The 27,748-nt window shown below is 45.1% G+C and overlaps 1 protein-coding gene across 3 annotated transcripts in view; it reads right to left on the bottom strand.

Moving 5' to 3' along the window:
- Positions 1-27,748, bottom strand: part of DGCR2 (DiGeorge syndrome critical region gene 2) — a 79,158-nt gene that overhangs the window by 28,800 nt on the left and 22,610 nt on the right. For 2 of the 3 annotated variants that reach the window (XM_074391110.1, XM_074391109.1), the window contains exons 2-4: positions 22,507-22,629; positions 2,503-2,630; positions 829-1,046 (exon numbers count right to left, since the gene is read on the bottom strand). In XM_074391110.1, coding sequence (XP_074247211.1) covers positions 829-1,046; positions 2,503-2,630; positions 22,507-22,629 — 469 coding nt within the window. The remainder of the gene's footprint in view (positions 1-828; positions 1,047-2,502; positions 2,631-22,506; positions 22,630-27,748) is intronic. The other variant, XM_003942658.3, reaches the window with a different exon arrangement.

Below are 27,748 nucleotides of genomic sequence, written 5' to 3' on the forward strand. Positions count from 1 at the left end.
GCTCCTGAGCACACAAGGCCCAGCACTGAGGGGACCTTGCACTGGGACCTGGCTGAAGTACCTGCCTAGTCCATGCCCCTTGGCCCAGCTTTCCAGCCCCAAGCCTGGAGATGCCCATCAGCAGGTCCCCCCGCATGGCAGGAGCCCTGGGATGGGATACTCTGCCCTTGGCCTGTGCTGTGCTACCACATGGCTGTCCTCAGAGACAGGCTGCCCTGCCCTCTGGGCTATGCCCTCTTACTTCTCCACTGGACTCACAGGCCTGTCCCTGTGGGGTCAGTATAACAACCTGTGAGCTAAGAGTTAAGTTTCCTCCCTTTGTAGCTGTAGAAGGAGAAACAACTGAGTCTTGTGATTTGCCAGTCACACAGGGCATAACTGTGAGGTCAAAACCCAGCTTGGGTCTTTAAGTGAAGGCCCCCTTTTCTTTCTCAGGGGAAACCCCCACCTATTACATACCCCTCACACCAGGCCCATGAAGCCCCACACCAAGCCGCTCTCCCCTCACAAGCCAGCACCCCCAGGCCCTGTGCCCTCCCTCAGCAACTGCAGTTGTACCCACAGAGGGGGACCAATGAAAACGGCTGGCCCACAGTCCCAAAACGTAGCAGCAGAGTCCAGCCTGAGCCTACCCCCAGGACCCTCTGCCCATCTCAACGCACACTCTAACCCCTGGATCTCTATGCACTTCCAGTGGGCGACGCTGCCCTTCCTAACGTGTTGGCTGCCAGCTGTGCCCCAGGAGTTTACTGAGTGGTCAGAGGTTATGTGCTCAGTGGTCATCAGACTCTGACTCCAGGCCCCTCAGGTCCCCAATCCAGGACTTACTTGCGCTGGTCCTTCCAACCAAAGCTCCGCTCAGGCTGGTCCCATTCCTGGGCCAGGACGAAGCGCAGCTCCTGGTCTGTAGAGAAGGTGGCGAGAGAGCCATTCAGGCGCTGGCAGGTCTGTGCGGCATCCCAGTAGTTCTCCCCACTCAGGTAGACCCTGTAGCAGCTGGCCGTGCCTTCGTAGTGGTGCCACCCTGTCGGGCACTTCCCTAGGAAACATGAAGGACAGAAGGGGAGTTGTCCCCCAAGTTAGGATCCAGCTCCATAAACGGAAATTTTATGTGCTCCATCAGGGACAGGCACACTTTGTAAATCATCCCTAGAGAAGTGGGGAAACTGAGGCTGGAGAGGAGAAGCTCTGCTTCTGAAACCCTATTGTAGGAATGGGGTTTTTGTTTCACAAAAACACAGATTCAACCAATGATACAAGTATATTTGGTGACTCCTCCCACTTCTATAAGATCTTTTAATTTATTCACTAGTCAAGAATGGCTGCCGAATTAAGTCTTATAAAATTAATTTCATTTTCTGAGTTAACAACACAGCACAACTTCCTGTGCAGTTCACTTTGGGCCTTGATTCCAATGCCCAGCTCTCTTGGCCTCTGCTGCCAGCTAGCCTGCTGCCTCCAGAGCTGACTCTCCTCTCTCCTTTTCTACTTACATGAGCATTTGCAGTGGAGGCTCCCCTAAAATGGCAGCTCAAAGGATCACAGCTGAAAGGGCAGTGACACCGTGTGACCTGCCCCTGCCTCCCACAGGCAAAAAAAAAAGAAGGCGTGGGCGATGCCACAGCTGGCAAAGCTGAGGAGCCAGCCAGTACCTGAGTACCACTGAGTCTGGCCAGCGTCTTCTCACCTCCTCCACCTGTCACTTCCTACTCCTATACCCACACACAGGAATGCCCCGTAATTTACAGCCCACCTTAGGTAACATCATCAGAGACCTGTTTTATAGAATCTTTAACCTTCAAAGGTTGGGTACCTCATATTAGTACACTGGAGAAGAGTAACAATTTTTAGCAAAGCCAGTTGTAAAATTTAAAATGCATTTTTTTTTTTTAGGTGCAGTCTCACTGTTGCCCAGGCTGGAGTGCAGTGGCTAAAAATGCCATTTTTAAAGTGCATCTATGTCCTGTGGCACTAGTAAAACTTCTAGGGACATATGCCCATGTATTTATTATGTAAGCATGTGTGACTATGACTTCTTCACAAAGGCATATAGATTACAGGAAAGGAGAGGCAGCCCTGGCCCCTGAGCATGGCCACAACACTGTTTGTGATGGTTACAAGTTGAACAGCACAATCTGCTCTCCATGAAGGGCACACCTGAGTGTGCAGGGAAGCTCTTCAGGTGCAGACAAGGAATCAGAGGGCTGGGTGCAGTAGCTCACGCCTGTAATTCCAGCACTTTGGGAGACCTCAGCGGGCAGATCACTTGAGCTCAGGAGTTTGAGGAAGCCTGGGCAACATGGTAAAACCCCCTCTCTACCAAAATTACTGGTGGACTTTGGGTAACTTTGGGTGGGTCACCAACCAGCCTCATCCATTCCCCCCACTGGTCTCTAACGGCTGCTTTGGGAAACCCCTCATGCAACACAGTAGCGGTGGAGAGGCAGGGGCCGTGTCAGGGTTGTACTCCCTGGTGTCCCAGTTAGGGCAGGTCTGCAACTTACTGCTGAAGCGAACGGGCTGCGCCACATTCACCGCGTGGAAGTGCGTAGGGTCGCCTCCTCTGGCCCGCCCCTGTCTCGGATCCACAGCCTCCTTCCCATGGTAAGGACGTGCCTCCCCGGTCACTTCTGAAAGCAAAAGGAGATGTGTGCTGAGTCCTGCCTGTGCAGTCGCAGCCTCCCTGGCCAGCACAGTTCAGACTATTTGGGGCTACAAGGCTTGAGGGGCACCTGTAGCACAGAATCCAGCAGTGCAGGCTTTCTTTAGGAAGCTATGAAATGCTGTTGCTCGCACCAAATGGGTCCCATGTGCTCTTATTAAAATTATGCCTTGGCAGTTTTCATTTTTTAAGTTACTATGGTGAAATGGAGGCCCTCGTCACTACATTTTCTAATGAGTCATTGCTAGCGCAGCAAAGGGTTCTGCATAAATGAATATACCTCAGCAGCTCCAGCCCCGGGGGAATGCCCCACGACGGAGTTCTCTCTAAAGCCCAGGTTGCCCCTACCCCTTCCTTGAGGGCCTTCTCTACCAGTATGAAGGAGAACCACATGTGTGATCTTCCTCTGCAGCCCTTGTCCTGGGGCCTGAGCTGCCTGTCTGTCCCTCTGTCTGCTGGTTCCCCAAGGCTGTGAGGACCTCTAGGCAGGACCTTAGTATGTTCCTGTCTGGCTCCTTGGTGCTTGGCACAGGCCCTGGTGTGCAGTGGGCCTTGGTGCATGGCTGGAAGGTGTAAACAGGCAGCTGGAGATGGGGGAAGAACTATAGTTTATGTAGCATAATCTAACAGTAATTTGCACATCAGTCCTTCCATACACACTCTCTTTGGTCCTCCAACCCCCTTGTGAGGAAGGAGAACGTCGCTCCTCCCATCTCACAGGTGAGGGGCAGACTCAAGAGAACGGGGGTGACTTACCCAAGGCCATGGTGGAGGGGAGAGAGCCCTCATGGGCCCACCCACCTCCCACTCTGCCTGTACAGATGTACCTTGATGCATCATGAAGGGCATCAGGTACAAGTTCAGGTCAGGTGGGCAACAAATGTGCTCTCCAAGGCTGCACACAGACAGATGCCTGCCAGCAGGTGCACTCTGGCTGCAGATGGCTCAGTGGGGCCTCGGCTCCCCCAGGGAGGTCACAGGGAGGGTTAGGAGGCCTCCTGAAAAGCTTCCTTCCCTGACTCTGAGCTGGCAGCCCCACCTGACAAGCCCCTCTCCAGCAGGTTGGTTCTGCTGGTGTCATAGACTTTGCTGTGGTTTTTATTTAATAAAAAATCCACATGCTTTTTCTTCTCATGATAAAGTAATAAACATTCAATGTGAACACTTGAAAAATACAAAAGTTTGAAAGACAATAAACAAAGGCCATAAACCCTTCCTATGTGAGTCTGCCCCTCACCAAGCCTCTTTTTTCCTATACAAATCTTTATGAATATTGAGATCACATCAGATATTCCATTTCATGACTTACTTTGTAAACTTAAGACTATAAACAGCTTTCCATATCTTTAAATGGGCTTACAAACATGACTTTTGATGGCTGCATAGTATTCCACAAATGGATTTCTTTTGTTATCATAATCTCTATGGTTTGAAGTTAGGCTGTTTGCATTTTTTTTCATTATTCTTCAACAGCTTGTCTTAAACACCTTCTACACAAGTCTGTGTGTATTTCTCACTATTTCTGAGATCCTGGATGCTCTGCTTCCTTTACTCACCTGGCACTCAATAAGAGTAGTTCCATAGCTCCTCTCAGGCATGTGATGGAGACGAGTTGCTACTCGATTAGGAATCACTAAAATGCAAAATATGCTACCTGTGTCCGAGATACCTACAACACAAAGTGAAGACCTAAAAGGGAGAAGCATTTTCAAGGCCTCATTGTGTTTATTGGTAGAGGTGCCTCTGGTGTAACTTACCACCCCAAAATACATTCTAAGGACCTCAGTGTGGGACAGTAACTGGCACTACAACAGGCCTGATGCTGTAAACCAGGCGTCCCCAAACTTTTTACACAGGGGGCCAGTTCACCGTCCCTCAGACCGTTGGAGGACCGCCACATACTGTGCTCCTCTCACTGACCACCAATGAAAGAGGTGCCCCTTCCTGAAGTGCGGCCGGGGGCCAGATAAACGGCCTCAGGGGGCCGCATGTGGTCTGTGGGCCGTAGTTTGGGGACGCCTGCTGTAAACACACAGTACTGGGGGACCATCAGCTCTTTAGAACTGTTCCCATGTCCTGAGCTATGCTACCTGCAGCTCTGGGCAGGAGACCTGACCCGCAGACTTGCTGGTAGCTCTGATGCAGGGCAGGGCTCACAGGGGAGGCAGGCAAAGAGGGTCACTGGGATGGGGTATCGCAGTTAGTGGAGAAGGGAAGAGCCACCTGAGCTTCTGAGGGACTGGACCTGAGACTGGAAGCTGAGAGAGAACAGAGGGGCTTCCTGGCAGATGGAACAGCTTTGGCAAAGGACAAAGGTAGACACATCTGGGACAAACCTGAGGCCAGACCTGGGTGTGGCTGCAGAATGTCACTGTACTTAAATTCAACATCTCTTTCTGCTCAAATGGGCAAGACCTGTGGCTCCACTTTGCATCCTGGCCTCTTTCCCAAGCCACGCACAGTGCCTGGTAAAATTGCTCATACAAGACCAGATAAGTTGAGGGCAGAGGAAAGGAAAGAGAAAGAAGAGGTAACAGAGAGAGAGTACTTTGGTCACAGGGATGCCAAAGACCAGGTTGTTGCATGTTGACTGAGTGAAGCCATCTACCCCCTGGGGTGGGAGATCAGGTGAAATATTTCAGAAACATAACCAGAAAGCCAAACGGTGGTAAAAGACACTACTCTATTGAACAGGTTTCTCTGGGTTCAGGTGGCAATTGTGAGCCTTTTTTTCCATCATTTGTCTTCATATCCAAATGCTCACATTCATCCCCTTACCCCTGCATTTATTCAGTGCTGGTCCTGTGCCCACCGTGGAAACCTGACAGCACAGACAAGGCCTTTGCCAGCCAGAAGGCGAAGGGCTCGGCTGTTGAGATAATGCTGATGACAGACAGTGTCCTGGGGAAGAGCCTGGGGGTCAGGCTGCGGAATGGGCACAGCACAGGACAGAGCCCTTATAGACCTCTCAGGACTGCCTCTGACAGTAGAGAATGTCCCTCTTTCTGAGGAGGGCCAGGCTGTGGTGCGCTGGGGGGCCTCCTCCACCTCCACCAGGGCCAGGGGGCCCGAGCAGCCCCACCTCACAGCCCAGCTAGAGACCTGGTACAGGGGTCACTGCAGCACCCAGAGCTACATCTGCTCTGACTATGGGCCTCATGACCTGTGCCGCTCGGAGCAAATGAGCCCCTCCAGCCTCCAGCACCACTGGAGTACCAGGTTGCTGCTTCCCCAGCACAGGATCACACTGGACAGCATGTTCAGAAGGAAACAGAATCAGGGAGAAGACCTAGAATACCACTCCAGAGATTATTTATTCACAAATTACTTTTTATCTCAAAAGGGGAAAGAAATATTCACAACAGTGACATCTGGCAAACATTATGTTAACGAAGTGATCAAACTTAACATTACCAATAATGAGACAAACTGACCTTGGGCCTCATGATTTGATAATTATGACTTATATAGTATTGCTACCTTAAAAAAAAAAAAAGTCTCATTTGAAGCTAATCATGAACAAAGAGATGAGTCCAAATTGAAGGCCATTCTATAGAACTGACCTGGACTCTTTAAATATGGCAATGTCATGAAAGACACCCAATGCCCCCTGCAAAAGAGGGCTGGGAATACTTCTAGATTAAAGAACAAAGCAATACGGCAATAAAATACTTATGTAAGGCTGGGCGCGGTGGCTCAAGCCTATAATCCCAGCACTTTGGGAGGTCGAGGCGGGTGGATCACGAGGTCAAGAGATCGAGACCATCCTGGTCAACATGGTGAAACCCTGTCTTTACTAAAAATACAAAAAATTAGCTGGGCGTGGTGGCGCCTGCCTGTAATCCCAGCTACTCAGGAGGCTGAGGCAAAATTGCCTGAATCCAGGAGGCGGAGGTTGCGGTGAACCAAGATCGCGCCGTTGTACTACAGCCTGGGTAACAAGAGCGAAACTCTGTCTCAAAAAAAAAAAATACTTATGTAATACTTGAAAAAATCTTGAATTAAAGGGGAGGAACTCTGTAAAGGACATTTTGGGGATAATGAAAAAAATCTGAATATGGATTATATAGAATAGTACTACAGTAAATTTCTTGCATGTGAAAAGGCTTCTGTAGTCCCGGGATTGTTCTTGTTTTTTGATGACAGTATTTAGGGGTAAAATGTCATAATTACTGTAATCTCTCAAAGGGTTCAGAAGAAAAACACAAAGAGCCACTGTGGCAGAACACTATCAGCTGGTAAACCCGGGTGAAGGCTGCTTACTGCACTATTCTTGTGACTTTTCTATAGATCTGAAATTACTCATATTAAAAGGTGGGGGTAGGGACAAGGCAGGTGGACACACCCAGATTCCTCCCACAACCCAAGCAGTAAACAAATCAAAAGTAAACTGGTGAGAAAGTAAAACAGGTAGTGTCTTGGTTGGAGAACATCAGTTCAGCTGAAAATCAGGGTTCTTTACTCAGGGAAGAGAGGACAGATTCCCATTAGCCACTCTTCTTCCACTATGCTCTCAGAACCCCAGTCTCCAGGTAGACAGGAAAAGGTCCTTTATGAAAAAAATCTGACCAGGTGAAGAAAAAAGTCCCCAACAGGAGGAAATTCCCAATGAAACATTCCAGCTCATTCACCCTCCAGGAAGACCCATGTGCACAGAGCTTCAAGTCCCTCAGCCACACAGCAGACAGGCAAGAACCACCAAACCTCTGAGACAGAGACCAAAACCACAGAGGAAAACAGCATAGAAGAAATAATTACAAAGATGAAAAGTTAAAACCAAAAACAGGCCATTAACATCCTCAAAGTGAAAGGCTCTACTGTACTCATGAAACAAAATGGGTGCTATTAAGAAGGAACAGGCAGACAATAGTATCCATTGCCCGCCTCTGAAAATGGTCTCTACAAATGAACAGGAGGCCGGGTGCAGTGGCTCACACCTGTAATCCCAACATTTTGGGAGGCTGAGGCAGGAGGATTGCTTGAGGCCAGGAGTTGAAGACCAGCCTGGGCAACATAGTAAGACCGTGTCTCCATGGGAAAAAAAAAAAAAAAAAAAAATTAGCTGGGCATAGTGGCACGCACCTATAGTCCCAGCTACTCAGGAGGATGACACGAGAGGATTGCTTCAGCCTGAGTGTTTGAGGCTACAATGAGCTATGACCACACTAGTGCACTCCAGCCTGAATAAGAGTGAGACCTGTCTCAAAAACAAACAAGAACAAAAAAAACAGAACACATGACAGCAAACATGAAAACTCATAAAAGATTTGGCAGAAGTTATAGAAACCTGCTAAAAGTAAAATAATCAAAGAGATGGAAAACTGGAGAAGAGAAAACAAAAATTGAGAATTAATCCAAGAGTTCCAATTCCCAATAACAGAGTTCCAGAAAAAGAGAACAAGGAAGAAAACAGAATAGAACAGAGAAAAGGAAGAGGAGAAATCTAGTGATCCCTTTTCCTAAGCTGCAAGGCAAGAGTCTCTAAAATGAAAAGACCCACTTAGGAGGCAGTGCAATGGTTAAAAAGATACTCAAAATTTCCAGGAAGGAAACATTTGTCAAAGAATAAAACAATATTATGGTACCAGCAACACTGAAAGCTTGTAAAAATGGAGTATGCCTAACCTTCGAAATTATGGGGAAAAAATATTTCTAGCTTATTTCTTTGGCTGATTCTAAAACCAGCCAAACTTATGTGCAAAGGTAAAATAAAATTCGGACATGCAAACAAGGAAACACAACTTTTGTCTCCCATGCTCCTTTTCCGCATAAGTTATTGAAGGGGGCAGTAGTCCACTAAAATGAGGGAATAAAACAAAACAGGAAAGGTATAAAAAACCAAACACTAGAGGCTCCAAGAGACCTAGGAGAGAGTGACTGATTCTCCCACACTGATGCTGAAGGGGGCAGCTGGCCCAGCAGCACCTACAGGCAAGGGCCACCAGAAGGGTCCGGAAAAGGAGGGGACAAAAAACTCTGCCTGATAGAGATCTGAAACTGGGGTGACATCAGGAAAGAGGGACACACACACACACACACACACACACACCCCTATAGGACTCACATCAAACTGGGAAACGGTTTGGCAATTTCTTAAAAAGTTAAACATGGCCAGGCAGGTGCGGTGGCTCACGCCTGTAATCCCAACACGTTGGGAGGCCAAGCCAGGCAATCACTTAAGGTCAGGAGTTTAAGACCTACCTGGCCAACATAGTGAAACCCCTTTTCTACTAAAAATATCAAAATTAGCTGGGCATAGTAGCTCATGCCTATTAATACCAGCTACTCAGGAAGCTGAGGCAGGAGAATTGCTTGAGCCTGGGAGGCAGAGGTTGCAGCCACTGCACTCTAGCCTGGGCCACACGGTGAGACTCTGTCTCATTTTAAAAAAAAAAAAAAAAAAAAAAAAAAAAAAGGGAAACAGAGTGCTCCTGCATGGCCCAGCTAGGAGCAGCACTGAGAGCAGGAAAGAACTCGCAGAGCACAGAGATGAAGGGCCCAGACTCAGCTGCCAGGCTTAGGGAAGAATCAGCACAGAATGCCTAAAACCACAGAATTTAAAGACACACAGATAAATAACAAATGAAACAGCTAAAACAATGTTTGCCTTAAGAAATGGGGAATTAGAAGGGCCCATTGGGTTTGCTATTTTTTAAAAAAAACCTTACAGAACTATTTGAATATTCAAATCATATGCATAAGTAACTTAAATAAAGATAAAACTAAAAATTTGAATTAGACAATCAAAATCAGTTCCTCTTCAGATCTGGGTGGCCCCACTCCAACTTTTCCCTCACATGAGAACTGCCACGGAGGCATCTACTGTCCTGATTCCTGATCATTTCATTGTGACCCAGGTTTCTTGTTAGAGAGTTTAATGTCCTCTGCATTACCAACATTCTGCAACTGCACAAGGAGGTGCTTTGTATAGGTCTTTTTAAAACTATCATGCCAGGCCCTTCCAATCCAAGGCTGCACTCTTTCATTTCTGGGAGATTTTCTTATATAACTTCTTAGCTAATTCCCTCTTCCCCCATCTCCTCTATTTTCTTTCAAGGAATTCGTACTAATCAGATATTGGATTTTCTGAACTCGTTTTTAACCATTTAAGAGTGTACAGTTAAGTGGCATTATTAAGTACCTTCACATTGCTTCCATAACCATCACCACCATCCATCTCCAGAACTTTTTTTACATCTTACCAAACTAACTCTGTATCCATTAAATATTACCTCCCCATTCTTCTCCCAGCCCCTGGTAACCACAATTCTACTTCCTGTTTCTATGAATTTGAGTATCTTGACAGGACATCTAAATGGAAACATATAGTATTTGTTATTTTGTGACTGGCTCATTTCACTAAGCTTAATGTCCTCAAAGTCCATCCATGCTGTAGCATGTATCAGAATGCCTTCTGTTCACCTTTTTAAGGTGAACATATGTGGACAGACACTTGGACTGCTACCACCTTTTGACTACTGTGAGTAATGCTGCTATGAACCTGGGTATACAAATCTCTCTTCAAGTCCCTGCTTCCAGTTCTTTTTAGTCAAACTGCTAAGTCATGGTTATTCAACTTTTAATTTGGGAGGCATTGTCATACTGTTTTAGTAGCTGCACCATTTCACATTTTTAACACTGAAGAGGGATTCCACTTTCTCTAAATCCTTGTTAACACTTGTCATTTTCTGTTAAACAGCAGTCATCTAATGCCTGTGAGGTATTTCACTACTGTTTTGATTTGCATTTCTCCAATCATTAGTGATGCAGGGCATGTTTTCATGTGCTTATCAGCCATTGGGTTTATTTTCTTTGGAGAAATGTCTATTCAAGTCCTTTGCCCATTTTTTAATTGGGATGTTTTTTATCACTGAGCTGTAGGAGTTCTTTTTATATTCTAAATATTAACCCTTACCAGGTATGATTTTCAAAGTTTTCCATTCCGGAGGCTGCCTTTTCACTGATGAATGTTTCTTTTCATTAACAGAAGTTTTAAATTTTGATGTAGCCTAATGTATTCTATTGTTTCTTTTGTTGCCTGTGATTTTAGTGTCTTATGTAAGAAATCATTGCCAAATCCAATGTCATGAAGACTTTATTCTGTTTTTCTCGGAATTTTATAGTTTAAGGTCTTATGTTTAAGTCTGATCCATTTTGGGTTAATTTTTGTATATCATTAGCTAAGGGTCTAACTTCATTCTTTTGATGTGTATATCCAGTATTCCTAGGACCTTTCACTGTGAAAAGATACTCGTTTTCCCTCACTGAATGGTACTGGCATCCTTGTGGAAAATAATCTGACCACTGTACACAAGAACTTATTTCTAGGCCCTGTATTCTATTCCACTGGTCAATATGTCTGTCTTTATACCAGTACTACAATGATTTGATTACTGCAGCTTTGTAGTACGTTTTAAAGTCAGGAAGTATGAGGCTTTCGTATTTCTTCTTTTTCAAGACTGTTCTGGCTCTCTGCAGTCTGCTGAGATTCTATAAACGTTAGGATAAATTTTTCTATTTCAGCAAAACAAAACAAAACAAAACAAAAAAAACTTGTTGGCATTTTAATAGGGATTGAATGTGTAGATTGCTTTAGTTAATATTCACCTCTTCTTAAGTCTTGCAGTCCATGAGCATGGGACGTCTCTCCATTTATTTTTGTCTTAATTTTTTTTTTTTTTTTTGGAAACAGCATCTCACTCTGTCAACCAGGCTAAAGTGCAGTGGTGCGATCTTGGCTTTCTGCGATCTCCACCTCCTGGGTTCAGGCCATTCTCCTGCCTCAGTCTCCAGAGTAGCTGGGACTACAGGTGCGCCTCACCACACCCAGTTAATTTTTATATTTTTAGCAGAGACGAGGTTTCACCATGTTGGCCAGCCTGTCTCTAACTCCTGACCTCAAGTGATACACCTGCCTTGGGCCTCCCAAAATGCTGGGATTCCATATGTGAGCCACCAGACCTGGTGCCTTCTTTAACTTCCGTTAACATTTTGTAGTGGTCAGTGTATAAGTCTTTCGTTTCCTAAGTCTTTCATCTGTGCTTAAGTATATTCTTAAGTACAGACAGACCCCCAACTTATGACAGTTTGACTAAAAATTTTTTTGACACATAACTCTGTCATAAGTTGAGGATTATCTGTATTTTATTCTTTGTACTATTACTATAAATGAAATTATTTTCTTAATTTCCTTTTCGGATTGCTCAGTGTATATAAATACAAGTGATTATTGTGTTTTGACTTTGTGTCCTGCAATTTTGCCGAATTCATTTATTAGTTCTAACAATGTTTCTATGAAATCTTTAAGGTTTCTACATACAAAATCATGTCATCACATATATGAACAAGGATAATTTTACTTCTCCCTTTCCAGTTTTGATGGCTTTCTCTTCTTGATTAATTACTGTGGGCAATTAACTTCCAATACTGCGGTGAAAGCAGATATCCTTGTCTTGCCTTTGATCTTAGAGGAAAAGCTTTCAGTCTTTGGCCACTGACTGATTTTAGTTTGTGGAGACATCCTTGCATTACAGGAATAAATCCCACTTGGTCCCAGCCTTTTGATAGGCTGCTAAACTTGGTTTTGCTATTACTCTGTTGAGGGTTTTGTGCCAATTTCATTAAGGATACTGGACTGTAATTTTCTAGTAGAATTATTGTCTGGCTTTGGTATCAGGATATATTAGAGTCACAGAATTAATTTGCTTGAGAAGAACTGGTATTAATTCTTCTTTAAATGTTTGGTAGAATTTTTGATACCTTTTGAGATAAGGGAAAAGAAAAAAAATGTTTGGTAGAATTCATCAGGGAAGCCATGTGGTGCAGGGCTTTTCTTTGTTGATAAGTTTTTAATTACTGATTCAATCTCCTTATTAATTATAGTCCTATTCAGATTTTCTACTTCTTCATGATTCAGTCTTGGCAGGTTGTATGTTTCTAGGAATGTGTCCACTTTATTTAGGTTAAGTAGTTTGTTAATGTACAATTCTTGACAATATTCTCTTATAATCCTCCTACCTTGGACACCTAAGGCACCGAGATGGGTATGAGCCCAGCCCAAAATCCAAAACTTCTGGGTGCCAAAGTGGTGCTCAAAGGTTATGCTCACTGGAGCATTTCGTATTAGGGGTGTTCAACTGGTAAGTATAATGCAAATATTCCAAAATCAGAGAAAAATCCAAAATCCAAGGGATACTCAATCTGTATTTTCGATGTGGCTGGCTTTTTCTTCATTAGGCATTTTCTTAGCTGGCGTATACTTCTGACGGTTTTCCAGAGCTTCTATAAAGTTATTTCATCTAGTCCCTAATTGCTTATTAATATTCTATGGTGGAATGAAAGCTTGGAGCTTCCTAGACTGCCATTTCACGAATGGCAGAATACATTTTTTTAAAGTTTTCTTTTATTACATGAATAATATAACTGTTAAGATAATTGAGGGATTACTGTGTGCTATGTTCTTGTCTACCCCTTTATATGCAGCATGGAATTTAATCCTCACAACAACCCCCAAGTGACAGGCACTATTATTGTCTCCATTTTACAGATGCAATTTGCCCAAAGAATCACAGCCAGTAAGTAGTGACAGCAGGGGAGCAGCCCCAGCTCCTGGTTCCAAGCTCCCACATTTAACCACGATATGACATACAGCAGAGCTGGCTGCCTTGGGCCACTTTGCTCTGGCCCTTCTGGTCTGGGGTGCTTTGTCCAGAGTCTGGTAAATATCCATAGTAGATGTTTTCTTCTAGACCTGGTCAGCACTGGCTGTCTTTCATCATAAGAGTGTGGGTAACGCCCCATATAGGCACTGAGGAATGAGAGCTAAGCAGAGCCCTGGCACAGTTAGGGCTTGAGGAATATCTCACTTTATAGTGTTACTACTCAGCTATTTCCTTTTACATAATCCTTTACATAATCATATATTAGTTTACAGAAATAGGGCTTGAAGTCTCCCTTTATATAATCCTCTCTATAATCATTAATAGTTGATAGTATGAGTGCCTAAAGAATATTTCCCTACATATATACCTATAATTATATCTTAGTTTATAATCAGAGGAATGCCTAGAGTGGACACAGTACAGAGCAGGAATTAAGAAATAAGCAGCTTATAATCGGAGGAATGCCGAGAGCAGATACAGTCCAGAGCATGAATTAAGGGAAAAACAGTTATACCAGGACAAGAATCCATGGCCCAGGCGGCAGCGTTCAGTATTGTAAAGATACCCGCTGTATGGCAGGCTTGGGGCGAGAGCCACTCCTCCTGATAAAGGAGTTGTAGGACCTTGCTCCAGTTCTTGTGGAAGGCTGCCCTCAGAACGGCAATCCACCTTGGTGACTGTGAACTTTATCAGCTCTTGCTACTGTGCTGCTTGAAAAGCATCTTCCCATAGAATCCATTGGAAGCTGCCAGAAGGTGGCGGTAACCATGACAGCTCTGTCATTGCTGTGTGACTTAAAGCATCCTCCTATAAATCTTCCTAGAAGTAGTTTTCCCATAGATAGAAGTATCGCACACGGCGGCGCCCTCTTCACTGCACACGGCCCACCTTCAAGCCTCGGTGACCTAATGGGGGTGAACCCCTTATTGCACACGGCCCTTGCCTTTGTGGGAACGGGCCCCTTGCTGCGCACTGTCCACCTCCTGGCCTAGGTGACCTAATGGGAGTGGACCCTATGTTTTATTGCTCACGACCCTATCACTATCCTTAAAGATGATTTCACTCACTGCCCTGCCCCCTAACCTATACACAATAAATACTCATGCTTCTGGACATTCAGGGCCTCACTCGCCACCCTCACCAGCCTGGCCTCGCCAGCCGCTTGCCAGCCGTGCCTCGCCAGCCTTGCCTGACTTCGCTTATAGATGTCGTGGCCCCCCCGAGCCCAGCTGCGTTTTCTTTGTACTTCTGTGTCCTGTCTCTTTATTTCTCGGATCCTGCGCCTCAGCACAGCATAAGGCTCACCCCATGACCCTGTGGGGCAATCAGCCTTACATCTGGCTCCCAATGTGCCCTACATAAGAGGAAGGTGATCCAGCTAGCCAGAGGCTTTGTGAGCACTAGTGGGCCAGATGCTGGTGAGAGACCAAGGAGGGAGAGCCAGTCTTTCAGCTGGGAATCCTCCATTATGTCAACACCTTCTCTACCTCTTCTATGAAGTGCCAGTGTCTCCAGGAAAGACTCCAATCTCCTGTCTGGGAAAACACCTGGCTGCTGACATCTGGGAAGCAGGGCAGATGATAGGGCTGAGAGACCTACTTGTCACCACAGAGAATTTCTCTTAATTCCTGTATTTTCAACCTCCATGACTCCCCTCTGGTATACCTGGTGTCACTTATTTTGCAGACTTTAAGTGCTGTCTAATAGAAACACAATGCAAACCACATTTCAACGAGTAGAAATGAACACAAATTTTAATACTTGATTTAACCCAATATATTCAAAATACTATTACTGCAACATACAATCAATATAAAGAAGTATTCATGGGATGTTTTACGCTCTTTTTTCATACTAAGTCTTTCCTATTTGGTGTGTATTTTACACCTGCTGCACATCTTCCCTCAAAAACAACCACATGTGACTCATGGCTACTACACTGGACAGTGTAGGTCTAGAAAAACGACCCCTGGGGGGCTCATATCTGTAATCCCAGCACTTTGGGAGGCTGAGGGGAGAACTGCTAGAGCCCAGAAGTTCAAGACTAGCCTCAGCAACAGGGCGAGACCTCATCTCTACAAAAAATTTAAAAATTAGCTGGGCATGGTGGTGCACACCTGTAGTCCCAGCTACTCAGGAGGCTGAGGAGGGAGGATTGCTCGAGTTCAGGAGCTTGAGGCTGCAGGGAACTGTGGTTTCACCACTGCACTCCATTTGGGCAACAGAGCAAGACTCTGTCTCAAAAAAAACAAACGAAATCCCACATCTTATGGTAGGGGAAGAAGTCACCCAGTGATGGAAAGTGCAGAAGGGAATGCAGGTGCTAAGGGAGAATTCAACCAACCCCTATCCCATTCCCATTCCCATTCTTATGCCTGATGCCTGCCACCCTCAGCACTCAGAGCCTTCAGGCACAGAGCATTTCTGGGGGACTGCTGGGCAAACTGCTCATTTCTTGTTCTCTCTCAAGCAGGCCCATGGTTGCAGCTGCTCTGCTATGCCAACTCAGTTATAACTCTCCTGTTGGCTTTTCTTTCGGGGGGGAAAAAAAAAGCTATATAATATGTGAAACATTTCAGAGAATGTATGTAGCACATATGTAAAATTCATAAGCCTAATAAAAAAATATAGTTGTGAGCCACCTCCCCACACCCTACTTAGCAACTCAAACATCATCTGTAGACGAACTTCCATGTTTGCTTCTCCCAGTCTTACCCCTCTATCTCCACACCAGGAACTAGAATTTTGTGTATCACTGTGCTTATTTTTTTCTCTTAGTTTACCACATGTGTATGCATCTGTAAGTAATATTATCTGTTTTGCTTCTCTATATTGTGCCATATGTAGTTTTCAGCAACTTGCTTTTAGCTGATGTTCTGAAGATTCATCTGTGTTGCTGCATAAATCTAACGTTCACTTACTGTTGCTGGTATATAACACACCATCATATGAGCACAGATATTTGAGTTGTTTCCAAGACATAGATCAACGACAAAAATTAAGATGTCTGACAAAACCAAGTGTTGGAGAGGATGCGGATGGCTTGAAATTTTATCTCCTTTACACCTACTCTGGAAAAACTGTACAAACAATTCTGCAAGAATTTTTCCAGAGTTTCCCTAAATAGAAATCCTAGATCACAGAAAGAATGTTCAGCTTTGTAAGATAATGTCTATATTCCAGAGTGGGTGTAAAGAAGCACATAAAACTTCCACACTATCCACATCCTTTTCAACATCTTAATTTTTGCCAGTCTAAGCATATGTAAAGTGGTATCTCACTGTATGTAGTCTTAGAATACTAACCAGGTTAAATGTCTTTTTCTATGTTTAATGACCATCTATGAAATGCTTTGTAGGAGTTCTTTAGATATACTGGATTAGAATCCTTTGTAGGCCGTAAGCGTTGCAAATATCTTCCCCCTACTCTGGCTTGTCTTTTCACAGCCTTTACTGGTGATTTTGTTTTTCTTCCTTTCTTAAACATGAACTTTTTCGCCACTGGTGATTTTTTAATTTTTATTTTTTAGACAGGGTCCCACTCTTATGCCCAGTGGTATAATCTCGGCTCACTGCAGCCTCAACCTCAGGGACTCAGGTGATTCTTCCTACTTCAGCCTACTGAGGAGCTGGGACTACAAGTGTGCACCACCACACCTGATTAATTTTTTCTTTCTTTTTTTTTTTTCATAGAGACAGGATTTCACCATGTTGCCCAGGCTGGTCTTGAACTCTTGGACTCTAGCAATCTGCCACCTCGGCCTCCCAGAGCATTGAGATTCCTGGCATGGGCCATCACACCTGGCCTATTGGTGTCATTTAATAAATGAGATATCTTAATTTTAATCTAGCAAATTTGGTCATTTTTTATTTTAGAGTGAACATTTTCTGTGATTAAGAAAAAGGTGGCCAGAGGCTGGGTGTGGTGGCTTATACCTGTAATCCCAATACTCTGGGAGGCAGAGTCAGGCAGATCATCTGAGGTCAGGAGTTCAAGACCAGCCTGGACAACATGGCGAAACCCCACCTCTACTAAAAATACAAAAATTAGCCAGGCGTCTTGGCACACGCCTGTAATCCCAGCTACCTGGGAGGCTGAGGCAGGAGAATCACTTAAACCCAGGAGGTGGAGATTGCAGTGAGCTGATATCAGGACACTGCACTTCAGCTTGGGCAACAGAGTGAAACTCCATCTCCCTCCCATCTCCCAAAAAAAAAAAAAAAAAAAAAAGAAAAGAAAAGAAAAGGAAAAAGGTGACTGGGCGCAATGGCTCATACCTGCATAATCCTAACCCTTTGGGAAGCCGAAGCAGGCAGACTGCTAGAGCTCATGAGTTAGAGACCAGCCTGGGTAATACGGTGAAACCCGAACTACACACACACACACACACACACACACAAATTAGCTGGGCATGGTGGTACATGCTTGTAGTCCTAGCTACTTGGGAGACTGAGGTAGGAGGATGGCTGGAGCCCAGGAAGCAGAGGTTGCAGTGAGCCAAGAACACGTCACTGCACTCTAGCCTGGGCAACAGAGCCAGACCTTGTCTCAGAAAAAAAAAGAATCTGGCACACTTCCCCATCAAAGTCTTAAAGATAGTCTCCTACATTGTAATTTATCCAAAACTGAATTTCCTGTATGTTGTGAGTTAGGGATCCAACTCCATCTTTCTCCGACTGTCACAACACTGTGTTTGAAGAGTCGTCCTTTATGCAGTGATATGTGATTCCACCTCTGGACTTCAAGCTTCTCGGGTCTGTTTCTGACAGCTTGTCTCACAGGCTAACTTGGGTTTCCCTGAGCCAATTTTAAGGTAAGTCTTGAAACAGGTAAGGCAAGTGCTCCCTCCTTATTTTCTTCTTCACAATGATCTCACAATACTAGGACTAAATTCTCCTCAACATTTTAAAATCGACTTACTGACTTTCACATAAAACTCTAGAAGCTTTACAGAGGCAGCAAATCCACAGAACAATATGAGAAGTTTTTTTTTTTCTTTTCAGACGGAGTTTCGCTCTTGTTATCCAGGCTGGAGTGCAATGGCGCGATCTCGGCTCACCGCAACCTCCGCCTCCTGGGTTCAGGCAATTCTCCTGCCTCAGCCTCCTGAGTTGCTAGGATTACACGCACACGCCACCATGCCCAGCTAATTTTTTGTATTTTTAGTAGAGACAGGGTTTCACCATGTTGACCAGGATGGTCTCGATCTCTTGACCTCATGATCCACCCGCCTCGGCCTCCCAAAGTGCTGGCTTGAGCCACCGCGCCTGGCCAAGAAGTTTTAAAAATATTCAGTCTTCCTAGGCAAGAACATTTTGCCTCTATTTGTCTTCTTTAATACCTCTTAATAAAGTTGCAAATTTTTGTCCCTCAAAAATTTTACATATCTTTTGTTAATTCACATTTATATCAAAGTTGGTTCCACTGGGGAAACAAAAACCATGCTAAGACATTTCAAACACAAAGGGTTTCATACAGAAAATAGGTGCTTTCAAAACAACTGGCAAGGCTACAGTGTGAGCAAAAGTAAAGTGGGCTACTTCTAGTCTTCCATCTAATCCTTACAGTCATCGTCAAGTCAGGAAGCTACTACTGCCATCCATAGGTTAAAAAACTGCAAAAATCTGCTGTCAATATCTCAGCAGCTCTGCAGCCCTGAGACAGCTGGCCAGTGGGGTAAGGCAGAAGCCACTGCAAAAACTCACCTTGTTCTAAGCCCATGCACGCCTGCCCCACACGCCATGGCCCAAGGGAGAAAGGTTCCACTTCCCTTCCACTCGCCACATTTCCCAAGACACATGTCATAGGGCAAAGGACACACCGAAGCCTGCTGACCAGGGGTCTGAGTGCTACTGCTCTAGCATTCCAGCCTCTGAAACCGAGGGACAAGCCCAGAAGGAAGTGGGAAGGTACAGAACGCCCAGGCTGTACCTCACAGGCCACCCATTTCCCTCTTTCAAAAACATGCAGAAATTACTGATCGACTGTTACATCTTTCCCCTTTTCTTGTCCCTTTAGTTTTACACATTTGTACTCCCTTTTGGCAGGGCAATGAAGTAACTTCATATGGTAGTTCCAGAAGTCCTGAAGTCTACCTTCAAAAGTAACTTGACTGAGAATGGACAGAACTTCCCAAAGGGTTACTGAAATTCTCCCCATACAAAGGAAGGTCACAGTTTTTGAGCAAAGGTGGTTATTAGCTAACTCTCTACTCCTCCCACAAACACAAAGAGTTTCCTTTTTGGTGGGGGAGGGCTGAAGGAAGGGAGAGTGTCAATGAGGACTTGACTCTATATCCATGATTTTTAAAAAATTCTTTTAAAATACACTAAAAAAAAAAATCACAAGATTTTAGCAGTTATTAATTCAGAGAAGTAAGAAAATATGTATTATATAGTCTTTGTACATTTTTATAACTTAAGTTTGCCCAGAATTCCAACTTTAAGAACAATTAAAAATCAATCTGCTCACCCTCCAGACTGTGACACAGCATTATACAACGACAGTCATAGGACTATGAGTCAAGGAGAAGCAAGGTAAGCCCTGCCAGGACAGTGGCCTCCTCAGCCCACCTGGAATGCTTCTAGGGCCCTACTGGGCCTCAATGGGTTTGCACGCATGGGTCCTCATTGTCAAGCCTTCACTGCTTGGTCCTGGTGCAGGCCACCACTCCTAACTCTTGGCTTCTATGAGATTTTTTCTATCTAGGGAAAACATATAGCAACCTGTGTAGCTTCAAGCCAATACTTAAGTGCAAAGTTGATGTCTCCTCATGTCAGGCTAGGTGGTCCAAATGGGAAATCGAACCTACTCTTTGCCTTTACCAAGTCTTTAGAGAATGAAAAGATGAACAAGATGGCAACTATGAGTGTGGATACTACTGTGTTTAGCATGTGTAACAAGACAGTTATTACAAAAACCACAAAAGCAAAGCCAAATGGCACTTTGAGAACAGCAAATAAGCTCCGCTTTCATTTGAAAGCAAACCAAGAATCATCTGGTTCCCTCTTCAGGAATTCTCCAAGAGGCTGGATATAAGGTCCCACTCTATGAGTCAGACAAGGGGAGGCTCTCACTCCTGATCACATGGTTGTCCCCAGGCTAACCATCCAGGGAACTTCAGCAGCCCAAGCGCTGGGAAGCCCACTGGGAATCCACTTTCCCTGGGTTTTGACCCAAGGATCCACCAGAAAGGCTCCCAAACAAAGGGTTGTCCCAGAGACTCCTGACTGGGCCAATACCATCAAAACCCCCATTTGGGAAGGCAAACACCTCCACCAGAGACATGCATAATCTGATGAAGAATGGGCTCCAGGGACAATCAGGAGGAGTCTCCTCTAAACAGCATTCTTTTTTTTTTTTTTTTTTGAGACAGGATCTCTCTGTCACCTAGGCTGTAGTGCAGTGGCGTGATCTTATTTCACTGTAACCTCCACTTCCTGGGTTCAAGTGATTCTCCTGCCTCAGTCTCCCAAGTAGCTGGGATTACAGCTGCCCACTACCACATCCAGCTAATTTTTGTATTTTTAGTAGAGATGGGGTTTCACGATGTTGTCCTGGCTGGTCCGAAACTCCTGACCTCAAGAGATCCTGCCTGCTTCAGCTGCCCGAAGTGTTGGGATTATAGGCATGAGCCACTGCGCCTGGCCTTTTTTCTCCCTTTGAGACAGTCTCATTCTGTAGCCCAGGATAAAGTGCAGTGGCACAATCTTGGCTCACTGCAACCTCTGCCTCACAGGTTCAAGCAATTCTCATGCCTCACCCTCCTGAGTAGCTGGGATTACAGGTGTGCACCACCATGCCTAGCTAATTTTTGTATTTTTATTAGAAACAGGTTTCACCATGTTGGCCAAGCTGGTCTCCATCTCTGCTTCTTATTTTGAAACCCCTCTCAAACAACTACTCCAAGTTCAAATGTCACCCTAATGCCCTACCTAATACCCTGGTTGGAATGAATTGGTTTTCCTTCAGTACTACGCCTATAGGAATTATCGTACACCTTTCATGTCCTAGGCCAAGTCCCACTAAGGAAGGAGAAAGGTCTCTGCCCTCTGGGAGCTCATGGTCTGGATGGAAAAATCAAGCCTTGGCACCAGGAATGGTAAGAATTACCAATGGTTCTGATGCTGTAAGACAGATAGATGGAAGACTGGAAGAAACTAATTGATAAAAAGAGAGACCACAGATATTCTCCCACTGGGGTAGCATTTTAGCTGCACCCTGAATGATGGCAGGGCTTGTCTATACAGAAACAGCAAAGGAATTCCAGGAAAATATAAAGGAAGCATGCATCTAGGAGATTATTAATGGGGGTGGGCACAGGAAACAGCCCAGCTGAGCCACTGAAGGGAAGTAGTGATTAAGAAGGTTGGTGAAGCAGTCCTAAACCAGCTTCTGAAGGAGTTTGCATGCCTAGCCAAAGCCTGTAGGCCTGTGATTCTCAAGCTGGAATAAGACACACCTTCCCCTTAGTGGCTTTATCAGCACCACCTCGTCTTCAACAAATTTGTGGATACATGTATATGTATGTCTCACACATTCACACACACATGCACACATATTCACTACACCTCCCACTCAACCCAAGTTGAGAACAACGGATACAGTGAACACTGTTATTCGTGGGGTGCACTGTATTCCTTGAGGGTGCTGGGGCAGAAACCAGGTGAAGAACCTGGTTCTCCCATTTAGCCTTTTTGTGGCCTCTCCATACATCTCTAGGAGGCTACACATGACCAGGAGAGAACCCTCGAATGCAAAGTTTCTGCGGAATGAGTGAGCAGGAAGGGAGGGCGTGCCAAAGCCAGTCTAAAAGAGCACACTCAGGATCAAGAGGCACCCACATCCAGAGCCAGGATGCAGATGAGGTCAGAGAGGTGGCCAGGGTGCCACCCCTCAGGAGGCGTTCACACTCAAGATCATGCAAGTCCAGGGAGGGCAGTGCCTCAAGTGTGGCCTCCTGGGCATCTCACATGCCTACCCATAGCCCTGCCATCTTGCAAGTTCTGGCATCTGCCTAGGTTGGGCACCTATTTCAGAGACAGAGAGAGGAAAGGGGTCAGCTCAAACTAACTTTCCAATGTGTTGAGACAGCACACACCTTCATCCCTCACAAGAGGCACAGTTACCTAGCCACAACAAAGAGACGAGGTGGTGTGTACCCAGCCTACTCGACATACTCACCTGGACAGTTGGCTTCATCGCTCTCATCCTCGCAAGTCGCCCAGCCGTCACACTGCCAAGGGAGGGGGATGCACTGGATGGTGCCACTGCGGCAGGCAAACTGCCCAGGGTTGCACCGCAGCTCTGTGGAACCAAAGGGTGAGAGGCCATTAGGTCAGCAAACCACACACAGCCCATGGGCCAGATCCATCTCTTCCCATCTGTTTGTTTGTTTATTTAATGTATGTATGTATTCATTTATTTTTGAGACAAAGTCTCACTCTGTCGCTCAGGCTGGAGTGCCAGTGGTGTGATCTCAGCTCACTGCAACGTTCACCTTCTGGGTTCAAGCGATCCTCATGCCTCAGCCTCCTGAGTAGCTGGAATTAAAAGCATGCACCACCATGCCTGGCTAATTTTTATATTTTTAGTAGAGACAGGGTTTTATCATGTTGGCCAGGCTGGTCTCGAACTCCTGATGTCAAGTGATTCTTCTGCCTCAGCCTCCCAAAATGCCAGGATTACGGGCATGTACCACTGTGCCTGGCCCCCACCTGTTTTTAAAATCAAGTTTTATCAGAATACAGCCACAAATATGTATTATCTAGCAGCAGAGATATGTATGAGAGATAATATGTATTATCTAGCAGAGTAGCTGCCGGACAGACTATATGGCCTGCAAAGCTGAAAACATTTAATGCCTGGCCCTTTAAGAACCTACTACCTAGAGATAAAAACTGTTAACATTTGGCTGGGCGTGCTGGCTCACAATTGTAATCCCAGCAATTTGGGAGGCTGAGGCGGGTGGGTCACGAGGTCAAGAGATTAAGACCATACTGGCCAACATGGGGAAATCCCGTCTCTATTAAAAATACAAAAATTAGCTGAGCGTGGTGGTGAGTGCCTGTAATCCCAGCTACTTGGGAGGCTGAGGCAGGAGAATTGCTTGAACGTGGGAGGCAGAGGTTGCAGTGAGCCAAGATTGCACCATTGCACTCCATCCTGGGTGAGAGAGCAAGACTCCATCTCAAAAACATAAAAAAATTTAAAAAAAATCTGTAACACTTGAGATGAAAAATACACTGCAAAACATTAATAGCAACTTGAAGATATAACAACAGAAATGCTTTGACCTAAAACACAGAATGAAAGAAATACAGGAAAAAATGTGCACACCCTAACACATGGGGGACCGGACAAAATATCTGAAGAAACAATGGGAAGAATTTCCCAATTACATGAAAACTATAAACCCACAAATCCAAGTAGCTCAATCAACCCCAAGCACCAGAAATATAAAGAATACAACTCGAAGTCACACTGGAATTGAATTGCTTAAAATACGTGATAAAATCTTAAAAGGACAGAGTAAAACAAGACATTATGCATTGAAAAACAAAAATCAAAATGACAGCAGATTTCTCACTACAAACAACACAGTCTAGAAGACAGGTGACATTTTAAAGTTCTGAAAGAAAAAGCTGTTCACCTACAATTATGTAAAGCAAAAACACAGATACTATATTGTAGAGTTTATAACATATACAGAAGTAAAATTTTGACAATAATAGCACCAAGCCAGGCGCGGTGGCTCACGCCTGTAATCCCAGCACTTTGGGAGGCCGAGGTGGGTGGATCATGAGGTCAAGAGATCGAGACGATCCTGGTCAACATGGTGAAACCCCGTCTCTACTAAAAATACAAAAAATTAACTGGGCATGGTGGCGCATGCCTGTAATCCCAGCTACTCAGGAGGCTGAGGCAGGAGAATTGCCAGAAACCAGGAGGCGGAGGTTGCGGTGAGCCGAGATCGCTCCATTGCACTCCAGCCTGGGTAACAAGAGCAAAACTCCGTCTCAAAAAAAATAAAAATAAAAAAAATAAATAATAGTACCAAAGCTGGGAAGAGAGAAACAGAAGCACACTGTTTTAAGGTTCTCATACTACAGGTAAAGTGCTCTATCACTTGAAGGTAGTCTGTGATAAGTTAATGATGAATCCCACTAAAATAACACAAGAGTTACAGCAAATAAGCCAACATAAACATAAACATAAATCCAAAAGAAAAAAAAGGAGACAAATAGATGATACAAATAGAAAACAAATGGTAACATGGTAGATTTTAATTAAACTTGCCTCATCAGTAAGCATATGGAGTGATCTGAATGCTACAAATGAAAGGCAGAATTTGTCACATAGGGAAAAAAATCAAGATACAACTAAGTATTGCCTAAAAGAAACTCATTTTATATAGGACATAAACAACAGAAAAAAATGGTAAAAAATATACCATGTTGACCGGGTGTGGTGGCTCACACTTGTAATACAAGCACTTTGGAGGCCAAGGCGGACAGATCACCTGAGGTCGGGAGTTCAAGACCAGCCTGACCAACATGGTGAAACCCCGTCTTAAAAAAAAAAAAGGGCCGGGCGCGGTGGCTCAAGCCTGTAATCCCAGCACTCTGGGAGGCCGAGGCGGGTGGATCACGAGGTCAAGAGATCGAGACCATCCTGGTCAACATGGTGAAACCCCGTCTCTACTAAAAATACAAAAAATTAGCTGGGCATGGTGGCGCGTGCCTGTAATCCCAGCTACTCAGGAGGCTGAGGCAGGAGAACTGCCTGAACCCAGGAGGCGGAGGTTGCGGTGAGCCGAGATCGCGCCATTGCACTCCAGCCTGGGCAACAAGAGTGAAACACTCTGTCTCAAAAAAAAAAAAAAAAAAAAAATCCGAATACATTTTTTCCGGCCGGGCGCGGTGGCTCAAACCTGTAATCCCAGCACTTTGGGAGGCCGAGGCGGGTGGATCACGAGGTCAAGAGATCGAGACCATCCTGGTCAACATGGTGAAACCCCGTCTCTACTAAAAATACAAAAAATAAGCTGGGCATGGTGGCGTGTGCCTGTAATCCCAGCTTCTCAGGAGGCTGAGGCAGGAGAATTGCCTGAACCCAGGAGGTTGCGGTGAGCCGAGATCGCGCCATTGCACTCCAGCCTGGGTAACAAGAGTGAAACTCCGTCTCAAAAAAAAAAAAAAAAAAAAAAAAGGCCGGGCGCGGTGGCTCAAGCCTGTAATCCCAGCACTTTGGTAGGCCGAGGCGGGTGGATCATAAGGTCAAGAGATCGAGACCACCCTGGTCAACATGGTGAAACCCCGTCTCTACTAAAAATACAAAAAAGTAGCTGGGCGTGGTGGCGCGTGCCTGTAATCCAAGCTACTCAGGAGGCTGAGGCAGGAGAATTGCCCGAACCCAGGAGGCAGAGGTTGCGGTGAGCCAAGATCGCGCCATTGCACTCCAGCCTGGGTAACAAGAGCGAAACTCCGTCTCAAAAAAAAAAAAAAAAAAAAAAAAAAAGGCTGGGCACAGTGGCTCAAGCCTGTAATCCCAGCACTTTGGGAGGCCGAGGCAGGTGGATCACGAGGTCGAGAGATCGAGACCATCCTGGTCAACATGGTGAAACCCCGTCTCTACTAAAAATACAAAAAATTAGCTGGGTATGGTGGCGCGTGCCTGTAATCCCAGCTACTCAGGAGGCTGAGGCAGGAGAATTGTTTGAACCCAGGAGGCAGAGGTTGCAGTGAGCTGAGATCGCGCCATCGCACTCCAGCCTGGGTAACAAGAGCGAAACTCCGTCTCAAAAAAAAAAAAAAAGAAAAAAAAAAGAAAAGAAAAAGACAAAATATACATATACCATGTTAACATGAATCAAAGGATAGCTGGAAGGCCAGATACAGTGGCTCATTCCTGCAGTCCCCATAGTCTCAGCATTTTGGGAGGCCGACACACACTGATCACTTGAGCCCCGGAAACCAGCCTGAGCAACATGGAGAAATCCCATTACTCTAAAAATACAAAAAATTTGTTGGGTATTGGAATGAATGCCTGTAGTCCCAGGTACTCAAAAGGCTGAGGTGAGAGAATCTCCTGAGCCTGGGATGTTGAAGCTGCAGTGAGATGTAATGGTGCCACTGCACTACGACCTGGTCAACCGGAGAGACCCTGTCTCAAGAAAAGATAGCTGGAGTGTATTAACATCACACAAGGTAGACTTCAGTGCAAATGTTACAAGGAATAAAGAAGGTCATTTAATAATGATAAAGGGATTGATTCAAGAGCACATAATCCTAAATGTTTAAGCATCTATTAAAACTCATGAAAGAAACTTCAAGTGAAACTCCTGCTGAGGCAGGAGAATCACTTGAACCAGGGAGGCGGAGGCTGCAGTGAGCTGAGACCACACAATTGCACTCTAGCCTGGGCAACAACAGCAAAACTGTTTCAAAAAAAAAAGGAAAAAAGTGAATGTAGGCTAGGCATGGTGAGCCACCATGCTTGTCTGTAATCCTAGAACTTTGGGAGGCAGAGGCAGGTGGATCGCTTGAGGCCAGGAGCTCAAGGACAGCCTAGTCCATATAGTGAAATCCAGTCTCTACTAAATACAAAAATTAGCTGTGCGTGGTGGCACGCACCTATAATCCCAGCTACTCGGGAGGCTGAGGCACGAGAATAGTTTGAACCCAAGAGGCAGAGGTTGCCGTGAGCTGAGAGTGTGCCACTATACTCCAGCTTGGGTGACAGAGTGAGACCATCTCAAAAAAAAAAAAAAAAAAAAAAGAAAAAGGAAAAACAAAAGTGAACGTGATCAGCCATCAGCCAAAAAAGGAAGAAAATTCTGACACATGCTACAACATGAATGAACCCGGACAACATTATGCTAAGTGAAAGAAGACAGACACAAAATGGCAAATAACATGTGATTTTACTCACAACAGGTACAGAGTAGTCAATTTCATAAAGATGGAAAGTAGAATGGTGGCTGCCAGGGGATAGCGGTGAGGAAAACAGGGAGTCGTTGTCTAATGGATAATAGAGTTTCTGTTTGGAATGACAAAAAAGTTCTGAAAGTGGGTAGTGGTTCTTGTTGCATAACATTCTAAATGTTCTTAGTGCCGCTGAATTAACTGTACACTTAAAAATGGTTAAAATGGCGCCAGCTGCATTGGCTGACACCTCTAATCCCAGCACTCTGGGAGGCCAAGGCAGGTGGATCACAAGGTCAAGAGATAGAGATCATCCCGGCCAACATGGTGAAACCCCATCTCTACTAAAAATACAAAAAATTAGCTGGGGATGGTGGCGCATGCTTGTAGTCCCAGCTACTTGGGAGGCTGAGGCAGAAGGATCGCTTGAACCTGGGAGACAGAGGTTGCAGCAAGCCAAGATCACACCGCTGCACTCCAGCCTGGAGACAGAGTAAGAC

This window comes from Saimiri boliviensis, chromosome 21 (assembly GCF_048565385.1).
Source record: "Saimiri boliviensis isolate mSaiBol1 chromosome 21, mSaiBol1.pri, whole genome shotgun sequence".
NCBI classification, from domain to species: domain Eukaryota; kingdom Metazoa; phylum Chordata; class Mammalia; order Primates; family Cebidae; genus Saimiri; species Saimiri boliviensis.